The sequence below is a fragment of the Chiloscyllium punctatum genome, chromosome 9, assembly GCF_047496795.1.
Source record: "Chiloscyllium punctatum isolate Juve2018m chromosome 9, sChiPun1.3, whole genome shotgun sequence".
NCBI lineage: Eukaryota > Metazoa > Chordata > Chondrichthyes > Orectolobiformes > Hemiscylliidae > Chiloscyllium > Chiloscyllium punctatum.
The window spans coordinates 7,163,570-7,191,062 of record NC_092747.1 but is presented as its reverse complement, the minus strand read 5'-3'; the positions used below and the strand labels follow the sequence as shown (position 1 = coordinate 7,191,062).

The following is a 27,493-nucleotide window of genomic DNA, read 5'->3' as shown; positions in this document are numbered from 1 at the left end:
CAATTTCAGCTCCTGATTCAACTTACATCCGACATCCAGACTACTGTTTGGGGGCCTGTAGATGATTCCCAAGAGGGTCTTTTTACCCTTAGTATTTCACAGCTCTATCCACACTGACTCTACATCCCCTGACTCTAGGTCCCCTCGCGCAAGAGACTGAATATCCTCCCTTACCAACATGGCCACCCCACCCCCTCTGCCCCTCAGTCTGTCCTTACGATAGCAAGTGTAGCCTTGAATATTCATTTCCCAGGCCCTGTCCACTTGAAGCAATGTCTCAGCTATCCCCACAATATTGTATCTGCCAATTTCCAAAAGAGCCTCAAGCTCATCCATCTTATGTCTAATGCTTCATGCATTCATGTATAGTATTTTTAATTTGTTACTGCTCTCACCCTTCCCATCAACCCCTATTTCACTCAACCTTACAGCATGATCCCTTTCCGAGTTTTCTGCCTAGTTGAGAGTGTGTTGCTGGAAAAGCACAGCAGGTCAGGCTGCAACTGAGGAGCAGGAGAATCGACGGTTTGGGGCTGGAATCCTTCATCAGGAATGAGATTTTTTACTGGTGGGGACATCAAGAGAGGAAGAAGTGGAGGGCTTGGAGGCCCTGGTCATGGCAGATGGAGGTGTAAAGGGACTGGATGTCCATGGTGAAGATGAGGCATTAGGGGCCGGGGAAACAGAAGTCTTGGAGGAGGTGAAGGGCCTGGGTGGTGGCCTGAACGTATGTGGGGAGTTCCTGGACCAGGGAGGAATAGGATAGTATCGAGATAGGTGGAGATGAGTTCGGTCGGAGCAGGAGCAGGCTGAGACAATACGTCGGCTGGGGTAGTTAGGCTTGTGATTCTTGGGCAGGAGGTAGAATTGGGTGGTGTGGGGTTCCCAAATAATGAGGTTGGAAGCTGTGGGTGGGAGGTGGTGAGGTTGTGGATAGTCTGGGAGATGATGGTTTGATGATGGGGGGCTGAGGTCATGGTTGAGGGGGGAGTAGGAGGAGATGTCTGCGAGTTGGCGCCTGGCTTCAGTGGTGTAGAGGTCATTGCGTCAAACTACCACTCCACCCCACTTATCCACTGGTTTGGTGGTGAGGTTGGGGTTGGAGCGGAGGGAGTGGAGGGACTGCGCGTTTTGAGGGCAAGAGGTTAGAGTGGGTGGGGGGGGTGGCCACGTTGAGGCGATTGATGTCATGGCAGCAGTTTGAAATGAAGAGGTCAAGGCCAGATAGCAGGCCAACATGGGATGTCCAGTTGGATGGGGTGTGTTGGAGGTGGGAGAAGGGGTCCTCAGTGGGAGGGCGGGTGTCTTGGTTATAAAAGTAGGCACAGAGATGGAGGAGTGGAAGAAATGTTCAAGGTTGCAGCGTGTGTCGAACTCATTAATCTGGGACCGTAGAAGGATAAAGGTGAGGCGTTTGTTGAGGACTAAATGTTAGTCCTCAGTGAGGGGGAAGTCCGGGGGAATGATGACGACACGGCAGGAATGGGAGCTAGAACCTGGAGTGGGGCTGGAGATCGAGGTGGGATGGGAGCTAGGACCTGGTGGGGGGGGGGGAGTTTGAGGTGGGGGCGGAGACAGTGGCTTGAGTGGGCATGACTATGGAGTCAGTATTGACGTCACCAAAGTAGATGATGCTTACAAAGGAGGCGGAAGTGGTGCTTATGGTTAAGTTCACGGGGGCGGAATTCCTGATGAAGGGCTCCAGCCCAAAATATCGATTTTTTTCCTGCTCCTCGGATGCTGCCTGACCTGCTATGCTTTTCCAGCAACACACTCTCTACATCAAAGCTTCCGATCTATCAGAGAATTACTCAAAGTCTACTCCAGGGCAAGCCGATGGCTCAGTGGTTCACACTTTTACCCCATGGGACCTGAGTTCAATTCCAGTCTCGGGAGACTGTATGGAGTTTGCATGTTCTCCCCATGACCGCGTGGAATTACAGCTGGGTTCTTTGGTTTCCTCCCAAAGTCCAGAGCAGTGCAGATTAGGTTTCTTTTCATTCATAAAGAGGATGTAAGCATTATTGTCTGGATCAGCATTTATTACCCGTCCCTAATTGCCCAGATGGCTGTTAAGAGTTAGTCACTTTGCTGTAGGTCTGCAGATACATGTAGGCCGGACCAGGTAAGGATAGCAGTTTCCTTCCTTAAAGGACATTAGTGAACCAGATGGGGTTTTCCCCAACAATTGACAATGGATTCATAACCATCATTAGGCACTTAATTCAAACTTTTACTCAATTCCACCATCTGCTGTGGCAGGATTTGAACCTGGATCCCAGAACAAAACCACATTCAAAACCAAAATCACTCTACTCCTCTCCTCCTAACTCCTTCTGCTCCACCCCCAGTTCTACAACCGTGTTTATTTATTTATTGAACAATTAATCTGTTAAAGATTAATTTACGGCCTTTAAAACTGTAGCATTGCACTCGATGTTCAAGGTCACTGTTCCACATGACCTTCACTTTTCAAATCACTTCCAAGATGTGCGTTTTGTTTACAAAAATAAATCTTTGGAAATTCTGACAGGATGGGATACAATTGACCATTTGTATGTTGTACGTTTGGATGAGAATCCAGAGGCAGCATTTTTCACACGGGAACTGAAGAAGGCCATTCAGCCCCATGAATATATTCTGATATTCAACTCGGTCAAGATAGTTTTACTCACCTTGGCTCCATGACAAATCAGGTCAGAATTATATCAGAAAGGAATTGTTGGCTGACTACTGGAATGAAGGGGTAAAAACAATGACTGCAGATGCTGGAAACCAGATTCTGGAGTGGTGGTGCTGGAAGAGCACAGCAGTTCAGGCAGCATCCAAGGAGCTTCGAAATCGACGTTTCGGGCAAAAGCCCTTCATCAGGAAGAAAGGCAGTGAGCCTGAAGCATGGAGAGATAAGCTAGAGGAGGGTGGGGGTGGGGAGAAAGTAGCATAGAGTACAATGGGTGAGTGGGGGAGGGGATGAAGGTGATAGGTCAGGGAGGAGAGGGTGGAGTGGATAGGTGGAAAAGGAGATAGGCAGGTAGGACAAATCCAGACAAGTCATTGGGACAGTGCTGAGCTGGAAGTTTGGAACTAAGGTGAGGTGGGGGAAAGGGAAATGAGGAAACTGTTGAAGTCCACATTGATGCCCTGGGGTTGAAGTGTTCCGAGGCGGAAGATGAGGCATTCTTCCTCCAGGCACCTGGTGGTGAGGGAGCGGTGGTGAAGGAGGCCCAGGACCTCCATGTCCTCGGCAGAGTGGGAGGGGGAGTTGAAATGTTGGGCCACGGGGCGGTGTGGTTGATTGGTGCGGGTGTCCCGGAGATGTTTCCTAAAGCGCTCTGCTAGGATGCGCCCAGTCTCCCCAATGTAGAGGAGACTGCGTCGGGAGCAACGGATACAATAAATGATATTAGTGGATGTGCAAGTAAAACTTTGATGGATGTGGAAGGCTCCTTTAGGGCCTTGGATAGAGGTGAGGGAGGAGGTGTGGGCACAGGTTTTACAGTTCCTGCGGTGGCAGGGGAAAGTGCCAGAATGGGAGGGTGGGTTGTTTGGGGGCGTGGACCTGACCAGGTAGTCACGGAGGGAACGGTCTTTGCAGAAGGCGAAAAGGGGTGGGGAGGGAAATATATTCCCGGTGGTGGGGTCTGTTTGGAGGTGGCGGAAATGTCGGCTGATGATTTGGTTTATGCGAAGGTTGGTAGGGTGGAAGGTGAGCACCAGGGCCGTTCTGTCGTTGTTACGGTTGGAGGGGTGGGGTCTGAGGGCAGGGATGCAGGATGTGGACAAGATGCGTTGGAGGGCATCTTTTACCAAGTGGGAAGGGAAATTGCAGTCTCTAAAGAAGGAGGCCATCTGGTGTGTTCTGTGGTGGAACCCGTCCTCCTGGGAGCAGATACAGCGGAGGCGAAGGAATTGGGAATACGGGATGGCATTTTTGCAAGAGGTAGGGTGGGAAGAGGTGTAATCCAGGTAGCTGTGGGAGTCGGTGGGTTTGTAAAAAATGTCAGTGTCAAGTCGATCGTAATTAATGGAGATGGAGAGGTCCAGGAAGGGGAGGGAGGTGTCAGAGATGGTCCAGGTAAATTTAAGGTCAGGGTGGAATGTGTTGGTGAAGTTGATGAATTGCTCAACCTCCTCGCGGGAGCATGAGGTGGTGCCAATGCAGTCATCAATGTAGCGGAGGAAGAGGTGGGGAGTGGTGCTTGTGTAATTACGGAAGATCAACTGCTCTACGTAGCCAACAAAGAGATAGGCATAGCTGGGGCCTGGTCAGGTCCACGCCCCCCTACAACCCACCCTCCCATCCTGGCACTTTCCCCTGCCACCGCAGGAACTGTAAAACCTGCGCCCATACCTCTTCCCTCACCTCTATCCAAGGCCCTAAAGGAGCCTTCCACTTCCATCAAAGTTTTAATTGCACGTCCACTAATATCATTTATTGTATCCATTGCTCCTGATGCGGTCTCCGCTACATTGGGAAGACTGGGCGCCTCCTAGCAGAGCGCTTTAGGAAACATCTCCGGGACACCCACACCAATCAACCACACTGCCCCGTGACCCAACATTTCAACTCCCCCCCACCCCCCCCCCAACTCTGCCGAGGACATGGAGCTCCCTCACCACCAGACGCCTGGAGGAAGAACGCCTCATTTTCTGCCTCGGAACACTTCAACCCCAGGGCATCAATGTGGACTTCAACAGTTTCCTCATTTCCCCTTCCCCCACCTCACCCTAGTTCCAAACGTCCAGCTCAGCACTGTCCCCTTGACTTGTCCGGACTTGTCCTACCTGCCTGTCTCCTTTTCCACCTATCCACTCCACCCTCCTTCCTAACCTATCACCTTAATCCCCTCCCCCACTCACCCATTGTACTCTATGCTACTTTCTCCCCACCCCTACCCTCCTCTAGCTTATCTCTCCATGCTTCAGGCTCTCTGCCTTTAGTCCTGATGAAGGGCTTTTGCCCGAAACGTCGATTTCGAAGCTCCTTGGATGCTGCCTGAACTGCTGTGCTCTTCCAGCACCACTAATCCAGAAACTGGAATGAAGGAAAGTCCTTATGAGGAAAGATGAACATTTTGGGCTTAGCCCATTAGAGTGAAGAATAACGAGAGCTGATCTTATTGAAGCATATGAGATCGTGAAGAGGCTGGATAGTGTAGATGCTGAGAGGATCTCTCTCCTCATGGGAGAATCTATACTGAGGAGCTGAGGGACTTCCCACTTTAGACAGAGATGAGAAGGTTTACGTCCTCCCTTGGAGGATCATTAATCTGCGGGATTCTCTTCCACTGAGTGCGCTGGAGACGGACTCATTGAACATATTCAAGGTTGAATTAGATAGATTTTTGAGCAATAATGAATTCTCAAGGATATGGGGGAACATCCGAGGAGCAGGAGAGTCAACGTTTCAGGCATAAGCCCTTCATCACGAATGAGCCTCATTTCTGATTGTTGAAGAAAACTGTCCCACTCGGACCTCGCAAACTGATTAGTTTCTTACACGCTATATCATGGGGAATTAACCGTCCTAACTGTGGCTCGGTATTATTCCAAAATACATCAGGATACTACAGGATTATATAGAGAAAACAGCTAGGAGCTGACCGTTAATTACACAGTTTGGCATGCTTACAAGTTGGTACTAAATTAGAGGTTAGTCATTAAGTTCAAAACTAAAGCACTATTATGCATTCCACAAGTGGACAGATCAAGTGGTATCTGCTCTAGTTCCACAGATTGCTAATACTGAGCAGAGATATCCCTAATTGGCTGCATGACCATGAAAAGGCAATAACTAGAGGAGGAAGGGGGATTAATTGGAAAGTCTATGTCACCTTGACTGGTTCTACAGCCTGCGCTGATCATTCAGCAAAGGGAGGAGACACTATCTTGAGAAGGAAGATAAGGACAACCTTTCACATTACCTCATAGTAAGGAATGCATAGCCAGCAAGTCCTGGCTGGGGACACAAAATGGAACTCTCAGCTGAATCAGGAAAATGGCTTCCAGGCAAATAATGTTAACTTTTCCCCAATACTGATGAAGGGCTTATGCCTGAAACGTCAACTCATCTGCTCCTTGAATGCTGCCTGATTGGCTGCGCTTTTCCAGCACCACATTCTTCAACTGATCTCCAGCATCTGCAGTCCTCACTTTCTCCGAGATATGGGGGAACAGGCGATAAGGTGGAGTTGAGGCCACAATTGCATCAAACATGATCATATTGAATTGTTTTCAATGACATCCCATCTCATTCTTCTAAACCCCAATGCCTATACCTCCAATCAATCCAATTTGTCAAGCCTGCCATGCCAGGAATCAATCTGGTGAATTCCCACTGCACTCCCTTGATGGCAGGATATTTAAAATTCATTCACTGAATGTGGGTGTCAGCATTTATTGCCCATCCCTAAATATCCAAAGGGCAGTAATGAGACCTGGAGTCACATGTAGGCCAGACCAGGTAAGGATGGCAGCTTCCTTCCCTAAATGACATTACTGAACCAGATGGGTTTTCTCAACAGTTGGCAACAGATTCACATAGTCATCCTTGGACTCTTAACTCCACACTTGTGTTGAATTCAAATTCCATCACCTACCACAGAAGGATTTGCACCCAGGTCCCCAGAACATTACCTTTGTCTCTGGATTAACAGTCCGGTGATAATACCACCAGGCCATCACTTCATCTATAGTAGATGGTTTCTTGGATAAGAAGATTAACACTGCACACAATACTCTGCGGTGAAACAGTCTCGCTCCTATCCGCAAACTGGAGACAGAGGACTGACTAAGTGCAGAGACTGGGGAAACTGGGTTCATTCTCAAAAAGGCAGAAGTGGGTACTGCAGATGCTGGAGATTAGAGTCAAGATTAGAGTGGTGCTGGAAAAGCACAGCAGGTCAGGCAGCATCCCAGGAGCAGGAAAATCGATGCTTCGGGCATCTCCAGCACCACTCTAATCTTGATTCATTCTCAAAAAGGCCAAATGTTTAAGACAGTATTTGATGGAAGTGTTCAAAATTATGATTTGGAAATGCCGTTGTTGGACTGGGGTGGGCAACATTAAAATCACACAACACCAGGTTAGAGTCCAACATGTTTATTTGGAATCACTAGCTTTCGGCGTACTGCTCCTTCATCAGGTGGTTGTGATCTTATACTCCACAACCACCTGATGAAGGAGCGACGCTCCGAAAGCTCGCGATTCCAAATAAACCTGTTGGACTATAACCTGGTGTTGTGTGATTTTCAACTTCAAAATAATGAGTGGTTTTTGATCGAGCAGTTTTGATTTTGAACACAAAGAAATTATTACCTTTGGCACAAGGGTCAGTGGTGGCAATATTGGCTGGTCTTGTCTGTGCGATACACTCATCACAAATGAACTAATAAAAAATGGATACAGAGTAACAGTAATTGGCAAAAGTAGCTCAAGTGCAATTAGAGATGGACAATAAATACAGACATAGCCAGTAAGACACATATTCCATTAATGAGCCTGTTGTTTTAAAGCAATGGAAGAATAAGAAAGAAAAGCATTACACAGAATAATGATCTGACATTCATTTTCTGAAAGGGTGAGTGAAGCATTCATACTGTACTTGAATCATTAGCTCAGTTTCTTTCTCCACAAATGCTGCCAGAACTATTGAGTTTCTCCAGTAATCTCTGCGTGAGTCTCTGGATATGTTTTTACTTATTCATTCACACAATGTGGGTGTTGTTGGCTGGGCTCATATTTAATAGCCACCTTTAGTTGCCCTTGAGAAGGTGACGGTGAGCTGCCTTCTTGAACTGGTGCAGTTCATGTGCTGTAGGTATTCCAGAAATTCCCTTAGGGAGGGAACCCAGTGACACTGAAGGAACGGCAATATATTTCCAAGTCAGGAATGGTGAGTGGCTTGGATGGGAACTTGCAGGGGCTGGTGTTCTCGTGTATCTGCTGCCCTTGTCCTTCTAGATGGAAGTGGTCATGGGTTTGGAAGATGCTGCCTGAGGATCTTTGATGAATTTCCACAGTGCCGCTTGCAGATGGTACACAATGTTGCTACTGAGTGTTAGTGGTGAACGGAGTGGATGTTGAAGGTGGTGGATGTCTTACATATTGTCAATGTGAATGCGAAATATAGTCAAATGAGAAAAGACCAAGTGATTGGGAGTAAACAGTGGCATGATGGGCTGAAAGGTCTCTTTCTCTGGTTCACAGATTCACTATTGGGAAAACTCTCATGCTTCCGTGCATCTGAAGATTGACAGTTTTTTTACCACGATGTTCTCTTGCAGCTTATTAAGACTGCAGACCTGGATCCCAAGAAGAATTATATCTTTGGTTTCCATCCACATGGCGTATTGGTTGCTGGGGCCTTTGGAAACTTCTGCACTGAGGTGACAGGGTTCAGGGAAATGTACCCCGGGCTGAAGCCACATCTGCTGATGCTATCTCTCTGGTTCAGGATCCCATTCTTCCGAGACTATATTATGAGTGGAGGTAGGTAACGTGCTTGGGAAGGCAATTGTGCTGTGATAATATGACTGCACTAGTAATCCAGATTCTGGGAATATGGGTTTCTAATCCCAACATGGCAGTGGGTGGAATTTGTATTGAATAAAATGTCTGAAAGACTAAAGTTAGTTTTGGGGGCAAGCGATGTTTGTACCAACTGATGGGTTACATCTTAAAAGGACAGGTATTGCTACTGGGGAGGGAATGGGGTTCTGCCCTAGTGGCGATTGGAGGGGCGGGGCTCAAGGGCAGAGGAGCGGGAAGTGGAGGAGATGCGGTGGAGAGCATCGTCGATCACGTCTGGGGGGAAATTGCGGTCTTTGAAGAAAGAGGCCATCTGGATTGTTCGGTATTGGAGCTGGTCCTCCTGGGAGCAGGTGCGGCAGAAATGAAGGAATTGGGAATATGTGATGGCGTTTTTACAGGGGCAGGGTGGGGGCAGGGTGGCAGGGACCAGGACAGAACCCCACTGGTCTTCACCTACCACCCCACCAACCTCCATATACATCGTATCATCCGTCGTCATTTCCGTCACCTCCAAACGGACCCCACCACCAGGAATATATTTCCCTCCCCTCCCCTATCAGCGTTCCGAAAAGACCACTCCCTCCGTGGCTCCCTCGTCAGGTCCACACCCCCCACCAACCCAACCTCCACTCCCGGCACCTTCCCCTGCAACCACAAGAAATGCAAAACTTGCGCCCACACCTCCCCCCTCACTTCCCTCCAAGGCCCCAAGGGATCCTTCCATATCCGCCACAAATTCAGCTGCACCTCCACACACATCATTTACTGCATCCACTGCACCTGATGTGGCTCCTCTATATTGAGGAGACAGGCCGCTTACTTGCGAAACGTTTCAGAGAACACCTCTGGGACACCCGGACCAACCAACCCAACCACCCCATGGCTCAACACTTCAACTCCCCCTCCCACTCCACCATGGATATCCAGGTCCTTGGACTCCTCCATCGCCAGACCATAGCAACACGACGGCTGGAGGAAGAGCGCCTCATCTTCCGCCTAAGAACCCTCCAACCACAAGGGATGAACTCAGACTTCTCCAGTTTCCTCATTTCCCCTCCCCCCACCTTGTCTCAGTCCCAACCCTCAAACTCAGCACCACCTTCCTAACCTGCAATCTTCTTCCTGACCTCTCCGCCCCCACCCCCACTCCGGCCTATCACCCTCACCTTAACCTTCTTCCACCTATCGCATTCCCAAAGCCCCTTCCCCAAGTCCCTCCTCCCTACCTTTTATCTTAGCCTGCTTGGCACACTTTCCTCATTCCTGAAGAAGGGCTCATGCCCGAAACGCCGATTCTCCTGCTCCTTGGATGCTGCCTGATCTGCTGCGCTTTTCCAGCAACACATTTTCAGCTCTATATATGACCCCAGACCCACAGCAATGTTCTTGACTCTTAACTGCCCTCTAGAATGGCTGAGCAAGCCGTGCTGTTGTACTGGAGGGCAACTAGAGATGGTCAATAAAAGCTGGCCTAGATAATGATGCTTACATCCTGCAAATGAACTTTAAAAACCTCATCAGGAGGTTTGATGAGGGGTTGGTTTAAACTTTGGTGAAATGAAGTGGAAAAGCTGCAAGGGAGACTCGAAGCTGGGAGAAACAAAGGTGAGCATCGAGTGTAACTTGAATGTGGAATAATATCAAAAAGACAATGTTAAGTTCACTCTACCTGAATGCCCACAGTATTCACAACACAATGATCTAAAGGCACAAACAGGGCATGATCTAACTACCATTCCAGATACATGATTTGGAGGTGCTGGTGTTGGACTGGGGTGTACAAAGTTAAAAATCACACAACACCAGGTTATAGTCCAACAGGCTTATTTGAAAATATAGGCTTTCAGAACGCTGCTCCTTCATCAGGTAGCTAGTGAGGCAGGATCATAAGAGGTGGAGTTGCACTGGTCATACAATGTGGGATTAGTACTTCAATAAGGGAGTAGTTCAGATCCGCCAATTTGCCCAGAACCCCTCCCCTCCCCTGTTGTTGGCCTTCCCACATCGGCTGTGACCCCTGACACCTCCACAAAATTCCCTCTGAAATGTGTAGCGAAGACAGAGCAAGTGAGACCACAGAGGAATTTAACAGATACGAATTTTCACATTTGCTGGATGAGGAGCCAATGTAGATCAGCAAGGTACGTAGGCAATGGGAGAACAGATTTTGTTGCAAGTAAGGATTTAAGAGCCAGTGCTTTGAATGAACTCAAGATCACTATCATTTTATGATAGATAGTATTGACACCAAAACGTGTACCAGCCATGCCTTCAATACCAGCACCAAAACTGAGTCTTTCTATTTTCATGTACTTTTAATTATGGACTGAAGTGAGAGAAAAAAATTACAAAATGTGGAGATTAATATACAGCAAAGTGCTTGGATATTTTTAAGATGTAGATGGATAGATTCCTGACAAGTGAAGGAATGAAAACGTTACTAGGGATGTGCAGAGAATTGTTATCATAAGTTCAGCCATGATGCTACTGAATGACAGAACACACTAGGGTGGCTGATTGGTCTCCTCTTACTCCTAATTCATACGCTTATACACCCGCATACTTTAGGAAGTCCTCATGTCTGTAGAGCTTTGACATGTCTTGAAGGGAGCTACATTTGTGCATGTGATTTCTGATCTCTCTTGTTCTTGGTTAGTGTCAAGAGTGTGATGCTGGAAAAGCACAATAGGTCAGGCAGCATCCGAGGAGCAGGAGAATTGATGTTTCGGGCATAGGCCCTTCATCAGGTTCATGGTTGGTTTCCACACACATGCTTCCCATGTTCCAGGTCTGGTGTCATCAGCCAAGGAGAGCGCACAGTATTTACTGAAGAGAGCAGAAGGTGGCAATGTCGCTGTCATTGTCATTGGAGGTGCTCCAGAAGCTCTGGATGCTAGACCAGGAGCATTAACACTGCTGCTGAAGAACAGAAAAGGATTTGTCAAACTTGCTCTCCAGTACGGGTAAGTGATACACCTGGATCACATTAACCTCACCAGCACCAGGTCTGATTAACGAGTCACAATGTTAATTGTCTGGTTAATCTAGGAGAAAAACAGAGACATTGTGGTAATCTCACTGAGCTGGCAAACTAAAGGGACAGGCTAATGCTAGGGAAAATTTTTTATTCAGTTGTGGGACATGAGCGTCGCTGGCTGGCCAACATTTATTTTCTGCCCTTAGTTGCCCTGGTTGCTGCTTCAGGTCCTAGTGAAACTTAAATTCAATTAGCAAAGAGAAAACCAAGGTTGAGTTTTACCAAAAATCAGCAAAATGTCACTTTTGGCTCAATCCATGGAAGATTTCTCTCTGTGGACCTCTAATGAAATCTCACATGATTCTCCCAAACTTGCGTCATTAGAAAGATGAAAATAAGAGCAGGAATAGGCCATTCGGCCCTTTGAGCCTGCTCCCCCATTCATAGTTGAACATCAAGCTCAACACCCTAATCTGACCTTCCCTCCCTCCATATCCCTCGATCCCTTTAGCCATAAGAGCTATCTCCACCTCCTTCTTGAACACACATAATGTTTTAGCCTGAACCAGTCTCTGTGGTAGTGAATTCCACAGGTTCACCACTCTCCTTATCTCACAGTGCCTCTATAATGCCCACCTCATCCCTCTATCCCTCTTGCCAGAGGCAGACTTACTTGTCATTGCTGGGACTTCCCAGGATTCATGGCATAAAAAGCAGTCCGGCACCAGGTGAAATGTCATCGGTTCAGAGCTGCCAGGTCCAGTCCTTTTCCCTATAGAGTTGCCTGGTGATGTTGGACAGGGGAAAGGTGGCATCCCCACTTACTGACAGGGTCCTGGTGGAAGGGCTGATGGAGAGGAGGGATGGCTTGTTCCCTTGACACCACCAGAGGGAGCTGAGACACCAGACCATGGTCAGGGTGACCTTTCCCCTCCGCCCTCAGCTCCACGGGACTTCTCACTGAGTCGGGTGAACCTGTCTCTTTGCATTCAGCATCTCTGGGCCCTCTGTCCACAAACTCCGCCTGGGCGCCGGCACCCAAGCAAAACCCCAAGGCCAATGGGTTCCAAGGCAGGGCAGGCTCCCTCAAGACCAGTTGCACACGCTGGGACTTAACAAAGACATAGTGGGAGGGACAGAGAGTAGAAGGTGGCCAGCTGAGGGCACAGAGATGCCATGAGTGACACGTCCTTGTAAATGCTGCATCACATTGGTTAAAATATGACCACCAGCTGTAAGTGGGTGTCATTCTAGCTGCAACTACAAGACTGAAGGTGCAGAATTTCATCACCCTTAGTGCCACACCATGTTTGATGGTCCCAAGGGGCGGGGTGAGCAACCCCTGTGCTATCTGCAAGCTGTGGTACCCTGGAAGGTGACAGTTACTTTGATGAACAGGATCAATCCTTCCAGGCCTCAATGAGCTGCTTGTGCATCACAGCCAATAGTGGGAAGAGTTGCTGCCATTGTTTGATGGCACAAAGAGTGTTTGTGACCTTGCGTTGTACTCCAACAGTAGATCAATGCCTCAGGTAGGCATGCAGCAGTGTATGATGTCAGGTGCCCTTCACCTGGACTGTGTGGGTATCTGATGGATGCCCTGTGAAGGGCCTCACATTGAATGAATGTGGATCCCAGAGAGTGAAACACTTACACTGCCCTTGCCAAGCCAGAGTGGAGCCATTTCCATCTCCATGGTGCACTGACTGTTTGCATCTTGATGGAAGGAGACAGCAATCAAACTTCACACAGTGAGCCACAGATTCAGCCTCTCAGTCTAGGTGACCCCCTCCCCTCAGCATATCTTCACTTCCCTTCTTGGTTCTGTGACCTGTCAACCCTGTTAGCTACCAGTGATGTCAGGGAGGTGATAGCCTAGTGGCATAATTATCACTCGACTATAAATCCAGAGACTCCGTTAATGTTCTGGAGACCCAGGTTCAAAGGCAAATAGTGGAATTTAAATCCAATAAGAGTCTGGAATTAAGAGTCTGATGATGACAACCAAACCATTGTTGAATGTTGGAAAACCCCATCTGGTTCACTAATTCCCTTTAGGGGAGGAAACTGGTGTCCTTACCTGGTCTGGCTGACATGTGACTCCAGACCCACAGCAATGTGGTTGACCCTCAGGGTGCCCCCTGAGCAATAAATGCTGGCCTAGCCAGCGATGCCCTCAATCCATGAATGAATATCTTTTAAAAAAATGACATTCTGGGGGATGTAAGTTAATTCTGCCTTAGCAGGAGGTGAAATAGAAGTTCAATGAAAACTCTGGAATGGAGGGCTCGACTGACGGTGACAATAAACACTCTCATCGGGTTCACTGGTGACACATCAGTCTATACTCGCCTGGTCTGGCCTACGTATGACTCCAGACCCACAGCATTGTGCTTGATTCTTCACTGCCTTCTGGGTAATAAATTCTAGCCTAGCCAGAGATATTCACATTGTGTGAACGAATTTTATAAAGTGTTCCCACCCAACTCAGTTACCAATCCAAATGTTCACTCCTCAATGTATCCACCATCCCAAGCATTCGACATGCCACACACAGTAACACATTGTATCCCAACTGAAGGCAATTGGTACTGATGCATCTCCATTACCACTTTCCTTCCAATGATCCTCTATCTCCCTGACCCCTCCTTACATGTTGTTCCTCTCTCTTCACAGATGTCACACCCTCTTCATCCTAGCATGCTGCCTTCAATGCCCACAATTGAGTTCCTCAACTTTCCCTGTAGGAGTGGTCCCTTATAACACACTCTCCCCAACCCTGCCATTGACTGTTTGTGGTCAAAACCCCAGGACTGACCGTGGAGCAGCCCCTTGACTGACTTGGGCAAACAGTCCCTGACTGATCTCTGTGCAACCTCCCCGACAAGCATAGCACAATCCCCAGACTGTTACCCTGGACTTACCGGGCTGACCAAGGCTCTATCACCAGACTGGAGTGATACAGGCCCTCTGACAATGACCACCCCCAAGTGACCGACTGACTGTGCCCAAACCCCCGGGCAGATATCAAATGATGCCCATGACTCCCAGTGCTGGCTCCCTTGATTTGACTGAGGACCGATCCGTTTAGACTTTGAGGCAAGGCACTTTGTTTAAGTCACGTAGAGTCATACTGTCATACAACATGGAAACAGACCCTTTGGTCCAACTAGCCCATGCTGACCATGTTTCCAAACTAACAGTCCCACTTGCCTGCGTTTGGCCCATATCCCTCCAAACCTTTCTGATTCATGAACTTATCCAAATATATATTAAACATTGTAACTGCACCTGCATCTACTGTTTCTCTGGCAGTTCATTCCACATATGATTTCTGCATAAAAAAGTTGTCCCTGTGTTATTTTTAAATCTTTCTTCTCTCATCTTAAAAATATGCCCTCTAGTTTTATACTCCCCCCCCCCCCCCCCAGGGGAAAAACCTTTGCTATTTATCTTATCTATGCCCCATATGATTTTATAAACCTCTCAAAGGTCACCCCTCAACCTCTGATGCTCAGCGAAACATGTCCAAGCTGATCCAGCTTATCTTTACAACTCAAACCCTCCAGTCCTGCCAACATCCTGGTAAATCTTTTCTGAACGCTCTCCAATTTAATAATATCCTTCCGATAATAGGGTGTTCAGAACTGCACACAGTACTCATATAGTGTGTATACTGCAGAGAGGTAAATATGTGATGCAGATATGAGATTGTTGCCATATTGGATAAAATGGTCAGTTAGCTCAGTTGGCTGAATGACTGGCTTGTAAGATAGAGCGACACCAACAGCATGGATTCAGTTTCTGCACTGGCTGAGGTTACCATGAAGGACTCGCCCTCTCCCCTCACCTGAGGCATGGTGATCCTCTGGTTAAACCACCACCAGTTGTGTCTAATGAGGGAACAGCCATTTAGAATCAGAGAATCCATACAGTCCTGAAGTAGACCCATCGCGTCCATACTGACCCCTTCGAAGAGCAACCCACCCAGATGCACCCACCTTACCTATCTCCTTAACTTGCATTTCCTATAGTTAATGCACCTAGCCTGCACTTCCCTGGATACTATAGGGAAATTTCCCATGGCCCATCCACCTAACCCGCAGACCTTTGGATTATGGGAAGAAACCGGAGCACCCGGAGGAAACCCACACGGGGGGAATGTGCAAACTCCACACAGACAGTCGCTTGAGGGTGGAATCAAATTTAGGTGCCTGGTACTGTGTGGTAACAGTGCTAACCACTGAGCCACCATGGTGCCCATGATGTGGTCTGGTAAGACTCAGGTGACTTTACCTTCTAGTGTAATCCAGCAACATGTCCACCCATATGACTGCTGACATCCATGATGAACTGCCCAGCTTTGTGTCTGCTGCTAAAGGGCAAGGCAAGGTAGAAATATCGTACACCCTTAAGGTGCAGCTGAGGGGGGCAAAGTGCATAAAGGCAAAACGGGGATTCTGTGAGCATCCAAGTTAGTGCAGGGTGAATGAGCACCAAGAGAGCAAGCAGTGAGTCCCTGAGATGTGGCCTGGTATAATCCATGAGCTGGCTCCCGTCCCTGGGCACAGGGTGTCTTGTACTGCAATGCTGAATACCAGTGCACTCCAAGATGCAGAGCCTTGTTGTGATTGGGTTGGAGATATACCAGTGAGGCTGGTACATTTCTAATGCCAATGTCCAATGGTCAGGGCCTGGGCAGGCAGTCGCCCTGAGACATTGGTGACCAGTACCCAAGGCTTACAGAACACATGGTGAGCTGAAGCCTACAAGTGCCCACTTTAGGGGGACCTGTTTGAGGTTTAGAAAGATCTGAGGGACATAGACAGGGTAGATAGGGAGAAGCAATTCCCCTTTGCAGCTGGATAAGCAGACACGGGGACAGATTTAGCATAAGGAATAGGAGATTTAGAAGATTTTTGAGGCATTATCTTCAGAGCCAGAGGGTGGTAGGTATCTGGAACACACTGCCTGTAAGGGTAGGAGAGACCGAAACCCTCAAATATTGAAGAATTATTTAGATGAACAGATGAACAGCATATAAGGCTATGGACCAAGCGCTGCAAAATGGGATTATGATAGATGGATGTTTGATTGCATGATGTGCCAAATGACTTCCTTCTATGCTGTAAAATTTCTATGGCCTTTTGACTTTGAATTGTCACTGGGGAATCTCATATCGTGAGGCAAGATCAAGTCATAGATAATGTCACCATAATCCTACCAGACCATAGGGCTGCTCCCACAATAAAGAGAGAGAGAGAGAGATGACTGGTGGCAAATTAACCTGAGAGTCACCACACTCTAAGTGAGGGGAGAGGGTGAGAAGGAGAATCCCTTTATGGCAACCTCAGTTGATGCAGGAATTGAATCCACACTCAAATGAATGGATGAATCCAACAAAAGAGGGGGGGAGGTTGGGGGAACGGTGGCTCAACAGTTAGCACTGTTGCCTCACAGCACCAGGGATCCGGATTCAATTCAAGCCTCGGGCGACTGTCTGGGTGGAGTTTGCACTTCCTACCTGCATCTATGCAGGTTTCCTTCCACAGACCAAAGATGTGCAGGCTGGGTGGATTGGCCATAGGCAATGCAGGGTTAAAGGGAGGGGGTGGGTTTGGGTGGACCCAATAGGCTGGATGGCCTGCTCCCACACTGTAGGGATTCTCTGATTCTTGCAATCATTAGCCAACTGAGCCAAACAACCCCATACAAACATATGCAAGTACTTCTCCTGCCCCTTCCTAGCAAGGTTCTTGTCTCACTGTTCAGAGGTTGGTTGCTGAAGCAGTCTCTTTTCTCTTAACATCAGGAATCTCATTTCTGCCAATCCCACTTTACTTTCCAAACTGACTCGCCAAAGGTGGTCTGGCATTGGAAAGGTCCCACCTCTCACCTTAGTAATGATAACTGTGAAGCTGTGATCAATTGTTGTAAAAACCCATAAGGCTCTCTAATGTTCTTTAGACCATAAGGCATTGGAGTTGAAATTAGGCCATTCAACCCATCAAGTCGGCTTCAGCATTCGATCATGGCTGATAAGTTTATCAACCCCATTCTCCCACTTTCTCCCCGTAACCCTTAATCCCCTTGACAATCAAGAACCTATCTATCTCAGTCTTTAATACACTTCATGACCTGGCCCCCACAGCCTTCTGTGGCAGTGAATTCCATCGATTCCCCACTCTCTGGCTGAAGAAGTTTCTCCTTATTTCCGTTCTATAAGATCTTTCTTCTATTCTTTAGGGAAAGAATTTTGCAGTCCACGTTCCAATCAGCACTCTTTCCCATCTAGTATAAAAACATTGTCCCACCTTTACTCTGGTATTCTTGTAAATGATCCTGATGAGAATGCATGGTGGCTTAGTGGTTAGCACTGCCGCCTTGCAGCACCAGGGACCCGGGTTTAATTCCAGCCTCGGGCGACTGTCAGCGTGAAGTTTGCACATTCTCCCCATGTCTGCGTGGGTTTCCTCCGGGTGCTCCGGTTTCTTCCCACAGTCCAAAGATGTACAGGTTAGGTGAATTGGCCATGCTAAATTGCCCGTAGTGATAGGTACATGAGTAGGTGAATGGGTCTGGGTGGTTTACTCTTCAGAGGGTCGGTGTGGGCTTGTTGGGCTGAAGGGCCTGTTTCCGCACTGTAGGGAATCTAATCTAAGATGAACAGCTTTGACAAAGTAGGTATTTTTCAGCAATTGTCAAGTTGTGCACTACCAAACAAAAATTAAACGTTATAATCTGACTGAAAGATCCCTTTCAAAATTAAAAGCTTGTGTTTGTTTTTTTTCCCCTCAAGGGCGTCCCTAGTTCCAGTATTTTCCTTTGGTGAGAATGAGGTATTTGATCAGGTGAACAATCCAAAGGGTTCACTGTTAAGAAAGATCCAGGAACGTTTGCAGAAGGTGATGGGAATATCACTCCCCCTTTTCCACGCCCGTGGTATATTCCAGTATAGCTTTGGCCTCTTACCATACAGGAAGCCCATTTACACAGTGGGTAAGTAACACAATCATATTTAAAAGCATGATTTGGAAGTGTTGGACTGGGGTGGACAAAGTTAAAAAGCATGCAACACCAGGTTATAGTCCAATAGGTTTATCTGGAAGCTAGCTTTCAGAGCGCTACTCCTTCATCAGGTGGTTGCGGCACCTGACACCCACCCAATGAAGGACCAGCGCTTCAAAAGCTAGTACTTCCAAATAAACCTGTTGGACTATCACCTGGTGTTGTGTGATTTTTACATTTGAAGGCATGTGCCACATGTTTGACCAAGATCATCTGCCAAAGTCAAGGTTTCTCAACGAGTAAATTCATTTCCAATTCACTTCAGAAGACCAGAATGGGAGAATGACAGTGGGAAAAATACTCAAGAACTGACATTTCGTGGACAGATACAAAACATAATCAGAAAGGCTGGTGGATTGTTGATGTTAACCTCAAGGTGGAGGGGTAAAAGTTAAGTTCCAGCTGTACAAAGCTCCAATCAAAGTGAAATAACGCGTGTTCTGTTCTGGGCCTTTGGAGGTGATACAGTTTAGACTCAACAAGCTGGTACCCAGGATAAAAAAGGTTAAATTGATGAGGACAGGTCTCATTGATGTGGCTAATACAGCCATAGGTTTAAAATATTGAGGGGTGATCGAATTGAAATAGTTAAGGTGACATATTTGAGAAGTGTTAGATTGAGCAAAGACCTTCTGTTCCTCACCTTCTGCACATAACCATTCAATTGTGTTGTGATGTCAATTTTAAAGTGACCCCCATCAAACTTTCTTGAAGTTACCCAGTGATGAATAGTAAAACCAAAAATGTAGCTATCCGACTGAGAGTCCAATGAGAGGAAATTTGTTGCAGTTAGATATTAAGCTCCACGAAATGTTTGGGAGCTGAAGGGAGTAATTCTAGAGATTCCTGAATGTAAGCAATGATGCAGCAAGGTGATGTTTGGAGTCAGAGGACATGTTTACTTTCCAGGCAAATGCAAAGTCCCACTGGAAAGAGGATTCATAAGATCCAGGAGCAGGACTAGGTCATTCTGCCCTTCCAGCCTGCTCCGCTAATTGATATGATCTCATCTCAACATCAACTTCCTCTTCCTAAATCGCTCTCCATACACCTTTAACCTGTTACTAATTAACAATCTGTCTATCTCCTCCTTAAATATACTCAGAGTCCTGGCGTTTTGAGGTGTTTTAAACATTGCATTCTTCAAACATAGGTGTTAGCTTGCTTTCTTTTGCTGGATTTATTGTAGACTGACTCAAGGATTCAGAAGTTGTGGATAAAATCCTTTAAAATTCAGAGGTACTTTGATCATGAGGTGAGGAAGTAGAGTGTTGAAACAATCTCTTGCATTGCTCATGTCATGTGAACACGATAGAATTGGTCATTAGTGGCACAGTCACCCTCCTCTGACAGTACCAAGGGGACACAGTTGTACAATTCAAGCCAGGACATTCGGGGTGACATAACAAAAAAGGGAGTGAAAATCTGAAACTCTCTTCTTGGAAAGGCTGTCAGAATGATATCGATGTATTTCTATTGGCAGATCCTCTGCTCCAAGAGGGTTCTGTTTCTAAATCTTAGTGTTTGACCTTAGGGTTCAGGACCAGAGAGCAAAACTCAGAGTTCGGGGTGCTCATTTAAGTCAGAGATTGAGGAGGAAGGTCTTCTCTATTTCAAAAAAAACTTGGTTGAGATGGTAAATGGTGAGCCTTAGATTATGGAGGATGTAGATGGGCGAATGGGCTGATCAGTGACAAAAGGAACTCAGTCCGGTTAAGTGTAACATGCTGCACTTGGGCAGGACCAGGCAAGGTGAACAGCACTGTGTAGACACGATGGGCCAAATTGCCTTCTTCTATGGACTGACAGCTGTGATGGGCTGCCTGAAGGGCTGGAGGAAGCAGTTTCTGTGGGGAGCTGGAGAAACATTGGAGGGGGACAAAAATATGACAAAAAGCTCATGGGGCAAGAGAACAAGACAGCCGGGACAGTGCATGTCCTGAGACACAATTTGCATGTCCCTACCAAAAGAGTCAGAACAAGAACAGAGGGCTGAATGGCCTCCTTCTGTGCGACATTGTTCGACAATTCTTATGGTTCCATTTGACAAAACCATTTGTTTCACACTGTCAAGCAGCTAACAAGTAAATCTCCCTTTCACTTTCAGTCGGCAAACCCATAGACATGGAGAAGAAAGAAAATCCAACACAGCAGGAAATTGATGAAATTCATCAGAAATACATCGAGGAACTCATCAAACTCTTTGAGGAGCACAAAACAAAATATAAGCTGGCTGAGGATAAACACCTAACTTTTATCTGAGCTCCGTCTTCTTAACTGCACTCTTGATTTCACTTTCCATCTGCCATTCCATGTATATGACGTGACTGACTAGGAGTTGGTGCTAGGTGGAAGGAGTTGCTGAGCAGTGTTTCAGAGAACATATCAAAAGGCATCCAATTTGGACACTCAGTGAACAGAATAAAAATGCTAGCCTGCGTGATATTGCTTTTTTCTTTGTTATTTTCCACTATACGCTGAGATCACGTTTAACAAGCTGTTACAGTAGGACCTATATAAACACAGTTGCCACTTCTCCTCAGTAACCATTGAAACACATAAATGGTCCAAAATTGGGATACCACTACATAGAAAGCTGGATCCCTGAAACCATGCCGCTGCCTTGAGTAGTGTGAGAGCACAAATTTTAAGATATTAAACAAAAACAAAATCAAAGACGGATGCTTGAAGTTAGAAATAAAAACAGAAATTACTGGAAATTCAGCAGGTCTGGCAGCATCTGTGGAGAGAGAAACAGAGTTAACATTTTGGGTCCAGTGACCCTTCTACAAAACCATTCAAAGAGTAAGAACTGAGGGAGTGCTGCACTGTCAGTAAGCCAGTACTGAGGGAGTGTTTTACTGTCAGACAGTCAGTGCTGATGGAGTGACACACTATTGGAGGGTCAGTGTTGAGGGAGTGCTGCAATGTCAGAGGGTCAGAGGTGAGGGAATGTTGCACTGTTTGAGAGTCAGTACTGAAGGAATGCCACACCATCAGAGGGTCAGTATTTGCGCTGTCAGAAGTTCAGTGCTGAGGGAGTGCTGCACCATAGGAGGGTCAATGCTGAGGGAGCGCCGCACTGTCGGAGGGTCAGTGCAGAGGGAGTGCCGCACTGTCGGAGGGTCAGTGCTGAGGGAGTGCCACACTGTCGGAGTGTCAGTGCAGAGGGAGTGCCGCACTGTCGGAGGGTCAGTACTGAGGGAGTGCTACACTATCGGAGGGTCAGTGCTGAGGGAGTGCTGCAGTGCTGAAGGGTCAATGCTGAGGGAGCGCCGCACTGTTGGAGGGTCAGTGCTGAGAAGTGCCGCACTGTCAGAGGGTCAGTGCTGAAGGAGTGCTGCAGTGCTGGAGGGTCAATGCTGAGGGAGTGCCGCACTGTTGGAGGGTCAGTGCTGAGGGAGTGCCGCACTGACGGAAAGGTCAGTGCTGAGGGAGTGCTGCACTGTCAGAGTGTCAGAGCTGAGGGAGTGCCGCACTGTCAGAGGGGTCAATGCTGAGGGAGTGCCGCACTGTCAAAGGGTCAGAGCTGAGGGAGTGCCGCGCTGTCGGAGGGTCAGAGCTGAGGGAGTGCCGCACTGTCACAGGGTCAGTGCTGAGGGAGTGCCGCACTGTTAGAGGGGTCGATGCTGAAGGAGTGCTGCACTGTCAGATGGGCAGAGCTGAGGGAGTGCCGCACTGTCACAGGGTCATTATTGAGGGAGTGCTGTCCCCACTCCTATTTTCTATTATTTTTAGTTCCCTTCTCCAAACAAATTTGTTTTGCCAAATCATCTGTAACTAATCCTTTTAACTGTTCAAACACCTCCAACAGATTGTGTATCAATCTTCTCCATTGAAAAAGACACTGGAGAGATCAATTCAACCTGTCCTCCCCCTCAGCTTTTTCGGCCTAGTCAATCTTGTGAATTTGCACTGTGCTCTCTCTCAGGCCAGAATGCGTTTTGGATGAGATTGATAGATTTAACTCATCACCCAAATCAAGCACCATGTGAACATACATCAGGCCATTCAGCCCAGAGATCCTGTTTTACCATTCAATGCCATCATGACTAATCTGATTAGGTCACATTCCTGCCTACCTCCATTAACCGTTTATCTCTCCTCTTATTAGGAATCTCTCTCCCTTTTGCCTTAAAACTAATTCAAGGACTCTACTTTCAAACCTGGTGAGAAACAAAAATCCCAAAGACTCTCAGCCCTTGGAGGGGAAGAAATTTTGCTAATCTCTGTTTCAAATAGACTACCTTTTTCTTTTGTTCAGTGACTTCCTAGTTCTAGATTTTCCCCACAAGAGGAAACATGCTGTTCACATCCACCTCCATCCCTACATCCCTATCAAGATCCTTCAGGATTATGAATGTTTCAATTAAATTGACTCAGATTATTTTAGACTCCAATAGATACAGGTCTAGTCTGACCAACCTTGCCTCATAAGACAATATGCCCTTTTCAGATATTGATCTGGTAAATATTCACAGAATTGCGTCCTGTGCATTCCATTCTTCTTTAGATAAGGTGACCAATAACGCCCTATATAACTGAACCATAACCTTCCTACTCCTGCATTCAATTCTGTGCATTTGTAGATTCTAGCACGTGTAAGTAAACTACTTGATAATCTCACATTGCTTGTTAATTTAAATGTTGGAACACTTAGGATTGTATCAAGTGTATATCATTCATGGAATCTTGTCCAACATCAGACATTGTGTTATGAGTTTTTCAAGGGTAACATAGAACATAGAACAATACAGCGCAGAACAGGCCCTTCGGCCCTCAATGTTGCACCGACCTGTGAACTATTCTTAGCTCGTCCCCCTACACGATCCCAAAAACATCCATTTAAGTACACTCAATGACGCAAAATTGAAAACTTCAACAGTAAGATTGAGATTCTGAGATGGAGCAATGCTCACCCTGACCGAACAACTGTCTGAGAGCCCCAGGCAAAACGGCAAGACAGAAGATCTAGAGGTCCAGATGTTAGATACGATGCTAAAGCCAGTCATCTGAGAAGAAGCAAGCTAAAAGTTCAGACTAATAAGCATAAATGTTTCAGAAGAGATTTAGGGTGTTTTACAACTGACATGGACCAACAAGCAGATAAACAATCAGCGTGAGGGAGAAGGCAAGACTGCAAAGGAAACGTGATGCCAAAGTCAAAAGTGAAAAGGTTACCTTGAAGGACGCAACTATAAAAGGCAAGTGGTATCTCCAGCAATAGCACAAGACTGCAGAGACAGCTCAGAAGTGACAGAGAGCAATTGTTTCAACCAGCTGACATCAGAGAAACAGCATGTTCATTATCACAAAGCCCAAACATTTTAAGCACATAAACATAGGTGCGGGAGTAGACAATTCAGTCCTTTGAGCCTGCTCTGTCATTCAACATGAGCACTGCTGATCATCCAACTCAATACCCTGTTCCCATTTTCTCCACATACCCTTTCATCCCTTTAGTCCTAGGTTTGAGATATAAAGAAAGGCTGGATAAGCTGGAACTTTTCTTCACTGGAGCATAGGAGGGTGGGTGGCGACTTGATAGAAGTTTATAAATAATGAGAGGTATGGATTGAGTTGATGGTAGGTGTCTTTTCCCTAGGATGGGGGATTTCAAATTTGGGGGCACATTTTTAAGGTGAGAGAAGAGAGATTTAGAAAAGAAATGGAGGCAAATTTTTTACATAGAGGGTGGTTTGCGTGTGGAATACCTTCCTGAGAAATTGGTGGATGTGGGTACAATTACAACATTTAAGAAATTTGGAGAAGTACATGAATAGGAAAGGTTTGGACCAGGAGCACATGGACCAGGAGCAGGTAGGGTGGACTAGTTTAGTTTGGGATTATGTTCGGCATGGACTGATTGGACAAAAGGGTCTGTTTCTATGCTGTATGATTCTATGACTCTATGACTATAGCTACACCTAACTCGGACTTGAAAACATTCAATGTTTTAACCTCTGCAGCAGAGAATTCCACAGACCCACCACTCTCTAGATGAAGAAATTTCTTCTCATCTCAATCCTACTCCATATCATTAAATGTGTCCATGATCATGTGTGTAAATAAACAGACAATTGCAGGACTAGCTATCTGTTGTTAATGCATGGGAACTGTTTTTGGTATTGGTGTGCAAATGTGTCTTTTTTTTGTCCATTGTGAAAAGGGGGTATTTGGATTGATGTGTAATCTGTACAAATGTCATTCCTGGTCTGTTGGGACACTTCCTTGGTTGTAAAGCAATTAGTGAGAGTGTGGGACTGGGAAAGCACAGCAAGTCAGGCAGCATCCGAGGAGCAGGAGAATTGATGCTTTGGGCATAAGCCCTTCATCAGGGGTTAGGAATGTCCCCATAGGGTCTGAGCTTACTGTGCAGGACTGATCTCAGAGAAGAGCAAAGTGTGTTGATTGAAACACCTCCAGTAGATGACAATATGATCCACACTCGCATCTGTCAGTCTTGAGCAATGACAGCACAATCTTTCATCTCCTCTAAGCAAAAGTTGCAAGTAAATTGTGATCAGGGTACAGTGACAGTGCATCCATCAGGCTTCAAAGAGAAGGCTATTAGAAATGTAGAAAGTAGGAACAGGAGAAGGTCATTTGCCCCATCAAGATCACTCTGCCATTTAGCATCATCATGGCTATCTTCTATAACAATGTCACCCTCCTGCTCTTTCCCCAAGCTCCTTGATGCCATTAGCCTCTAGATATCTATCTCTTTCTTTCTTAAATAAGTTCAGCGACGCAGCCTCCAATACTTTGTGCAGTAGAAAATTTCACAGGTTCTAAGAGAAGAAACAAAGAATTGGAGAATTTAGGAATACTAAAAATGTACGTGTGGAATTGAAGGAAATCAGTATTAGTAAATAAGTGGTGCCGGGGTAATTAATGGGGTTAAAGGCTAATAAATCCCTAGGGCCTGATAATGTATATCCCAGAATACAAAAGGAAGTGGCCTTGGAGATACAGGATGCATTGATGGTCATCCTTCCAAAATTCAATAAATGCTGTAGCCAATCTTACCATTTGGACGGTGGAAAATATAAACCAACTGTTTAAAAAAGGAAGAGAAATAAAGGACAGAACATTACAGACCTGTTAACCTAACATCAGTATTGGGGAACAAAGCTTAAGTCTGTTGTAAAAGATGTGACAATAGAACATTTGGAATGCAATAATGGGATTCGTCAAACCCAAAATGGATTTAAGAAGGCAATTCATGCTTAATAAAACAACTAGAGCTTTATTTGATTTTGATTTGATTTATTGTATTACATGTACCTAAATACAGTGAAGAGTTTTGTTCTGTGAGCAGGACAGGTAGATTATAGCAAACAAGGACATACAGATTATTGTTGAAAAGTGTGGTGCTGGGAAGGCACAGCAGGTCAGGGAGCATCTGAAGAACAGGAGAGTCAACATTTCGGGCATAAACCCTTCCGGTGCTTAGACAGAGCAAGACATGCAAAGTTACGACCGCACAGGAGGTGCACAAAGCAGGGTAAACACTAAAATTATTAGTAATTTTTACAGATGTAGAACTTAGTTTTAAAAGTGTGGGTTAAGTAGTAGAATAGATAAGGTAGAACTATTGGATGCAGTGTACTTGGATTTTCAGAAGATTTTTAATAAGCTCCCTCATAAGAGGTTAGTGGGCAAGTTAAAGCACATGGGATAAGGGGTATTATAGAGTCATAGAGTCATAGAGATGTATAGCATGGAAACAGACCCTTCAGTCCAATCTGTCCATGCCGACCAGATATCCCAACCCAATCTAGTCCCACCTGCCAGCACCCGACCCAGATCTCTCCAAACCCTTCCTATTCATATACCCATCCAAATGCCTCTTAAATGTCGCAATTGTACCAGCCTCCACCACTTCCTCTGGCAGGTCATTCCATACACGTACCACCCTCTGTGTGAAAAAGTTGCCCATTAGGTTCTTTTTATATCTTTCCCCTCTCACCCTAAACCTATGCCCTCTAGTTCTGGACTCCCTGACAACAGGGAAAAGACTTTGTCTATTTATCCTATCTATGCCCCTCATAATTTTGTAAACCTCTATAAGGTCACCCCTCAGCCTCCGACGCTCCGGGGAAAACAGCCCCAGCCTGTTCAGCCTCTCCCTATAGCTCAAATACTCCAACCCTGGCAACATCCTTGTAAATCTTTTCTGAACCCTTTCAAGTTTCACAACATCTTTCCGATAGGAAGAAGACCAGAATTGCACGCAATATTCCAACAGTGGCCTAACCAATGTCCTGTACAGCCGCAACATGACATGTTAACTCCTGTACTCAGTACTCTGACCAATAAAGGAAAGCATACCAAACACCTTCTTCACTATCCTATCTACCTGCGACTCCACTTTCAAGGAGCTATGAACCTGCACTCCAAGGTCTCTTTGTTCAGCAACACTCCCTAGGACCTTACCATTAAGTGTATAGGTCCTGCTAAGATTTGCTTTCCAAAAATGCAACACCTTGTATTTATCTGAATTCAACTCCATCTGCCACTTCTTAGCCCATTGGACCATCTGGTCCAGATCCTGTTGTAATCTGAGGTAACCCTCTTCGCTGTCCACTACACCTCCAATTTTGGTGTCATCTACAAACTTATTAACTGTACCTCTGATGCTCGCATCCAAATCATTTATGTAAATGACAAAAAGTAGAGGGCCCAGCACCGATCCTTGTGGCACTCCACTGGTCACAGGTCTCCAGTCTGAAAAGCAACCCTCCACCACCACCCTCTGTCTTCTACCTTTGAGCCAGCTCTGTATCCAAATGGTTAGTTCTCCCAGTATTCCATGAGATCTAACCTTGCTAATCAGTCTCCCATGGGGAACCTTGTTGAACACCTTACTGAAGTCCATATAGATCACATCTACTGCTCTGCCCTCATCGATC

The 27,493-nt window shown here is 46.3% G+C and overlaps 1 protein-coding gene across 1 annotated transcript in view; it reads left to right on the top strand.

The window, feature by feature from the left end:
- Window positions 1–21,008, top strand: part of mogat2 (monoacylglycerol O-acyltransferase 2) — a 60,796-nt gene extending 39,788 nt beyond the window's left edge. Inside the window, exons 3-6 of the mRNA XM_072576589.1 lie at window positions 8,287–8,491; window positions 11,322–11,496; window positions 18,310–18,509; window positions 20,686–21,008. Of these exons, the coding sequence (XP_072432690.1) occupies window positions 8,287–8,491; window positions 11,322–11,496; window positions 18,310–18,509; window positions 20,686–20,840 (735 nt within the window). The 3' untranslated portion in view covers window positions 20,841–21,008. The remainder of the gene's footprint in view (window positions 1–8,286; window positions 8,492–11,321; window positions 11,497–18,309; window positions 18,510–20,685) is intronic.
- The last annotated feature ends 6,485 nt before the right edge of the window (window positions 21,009–27,493 follow it).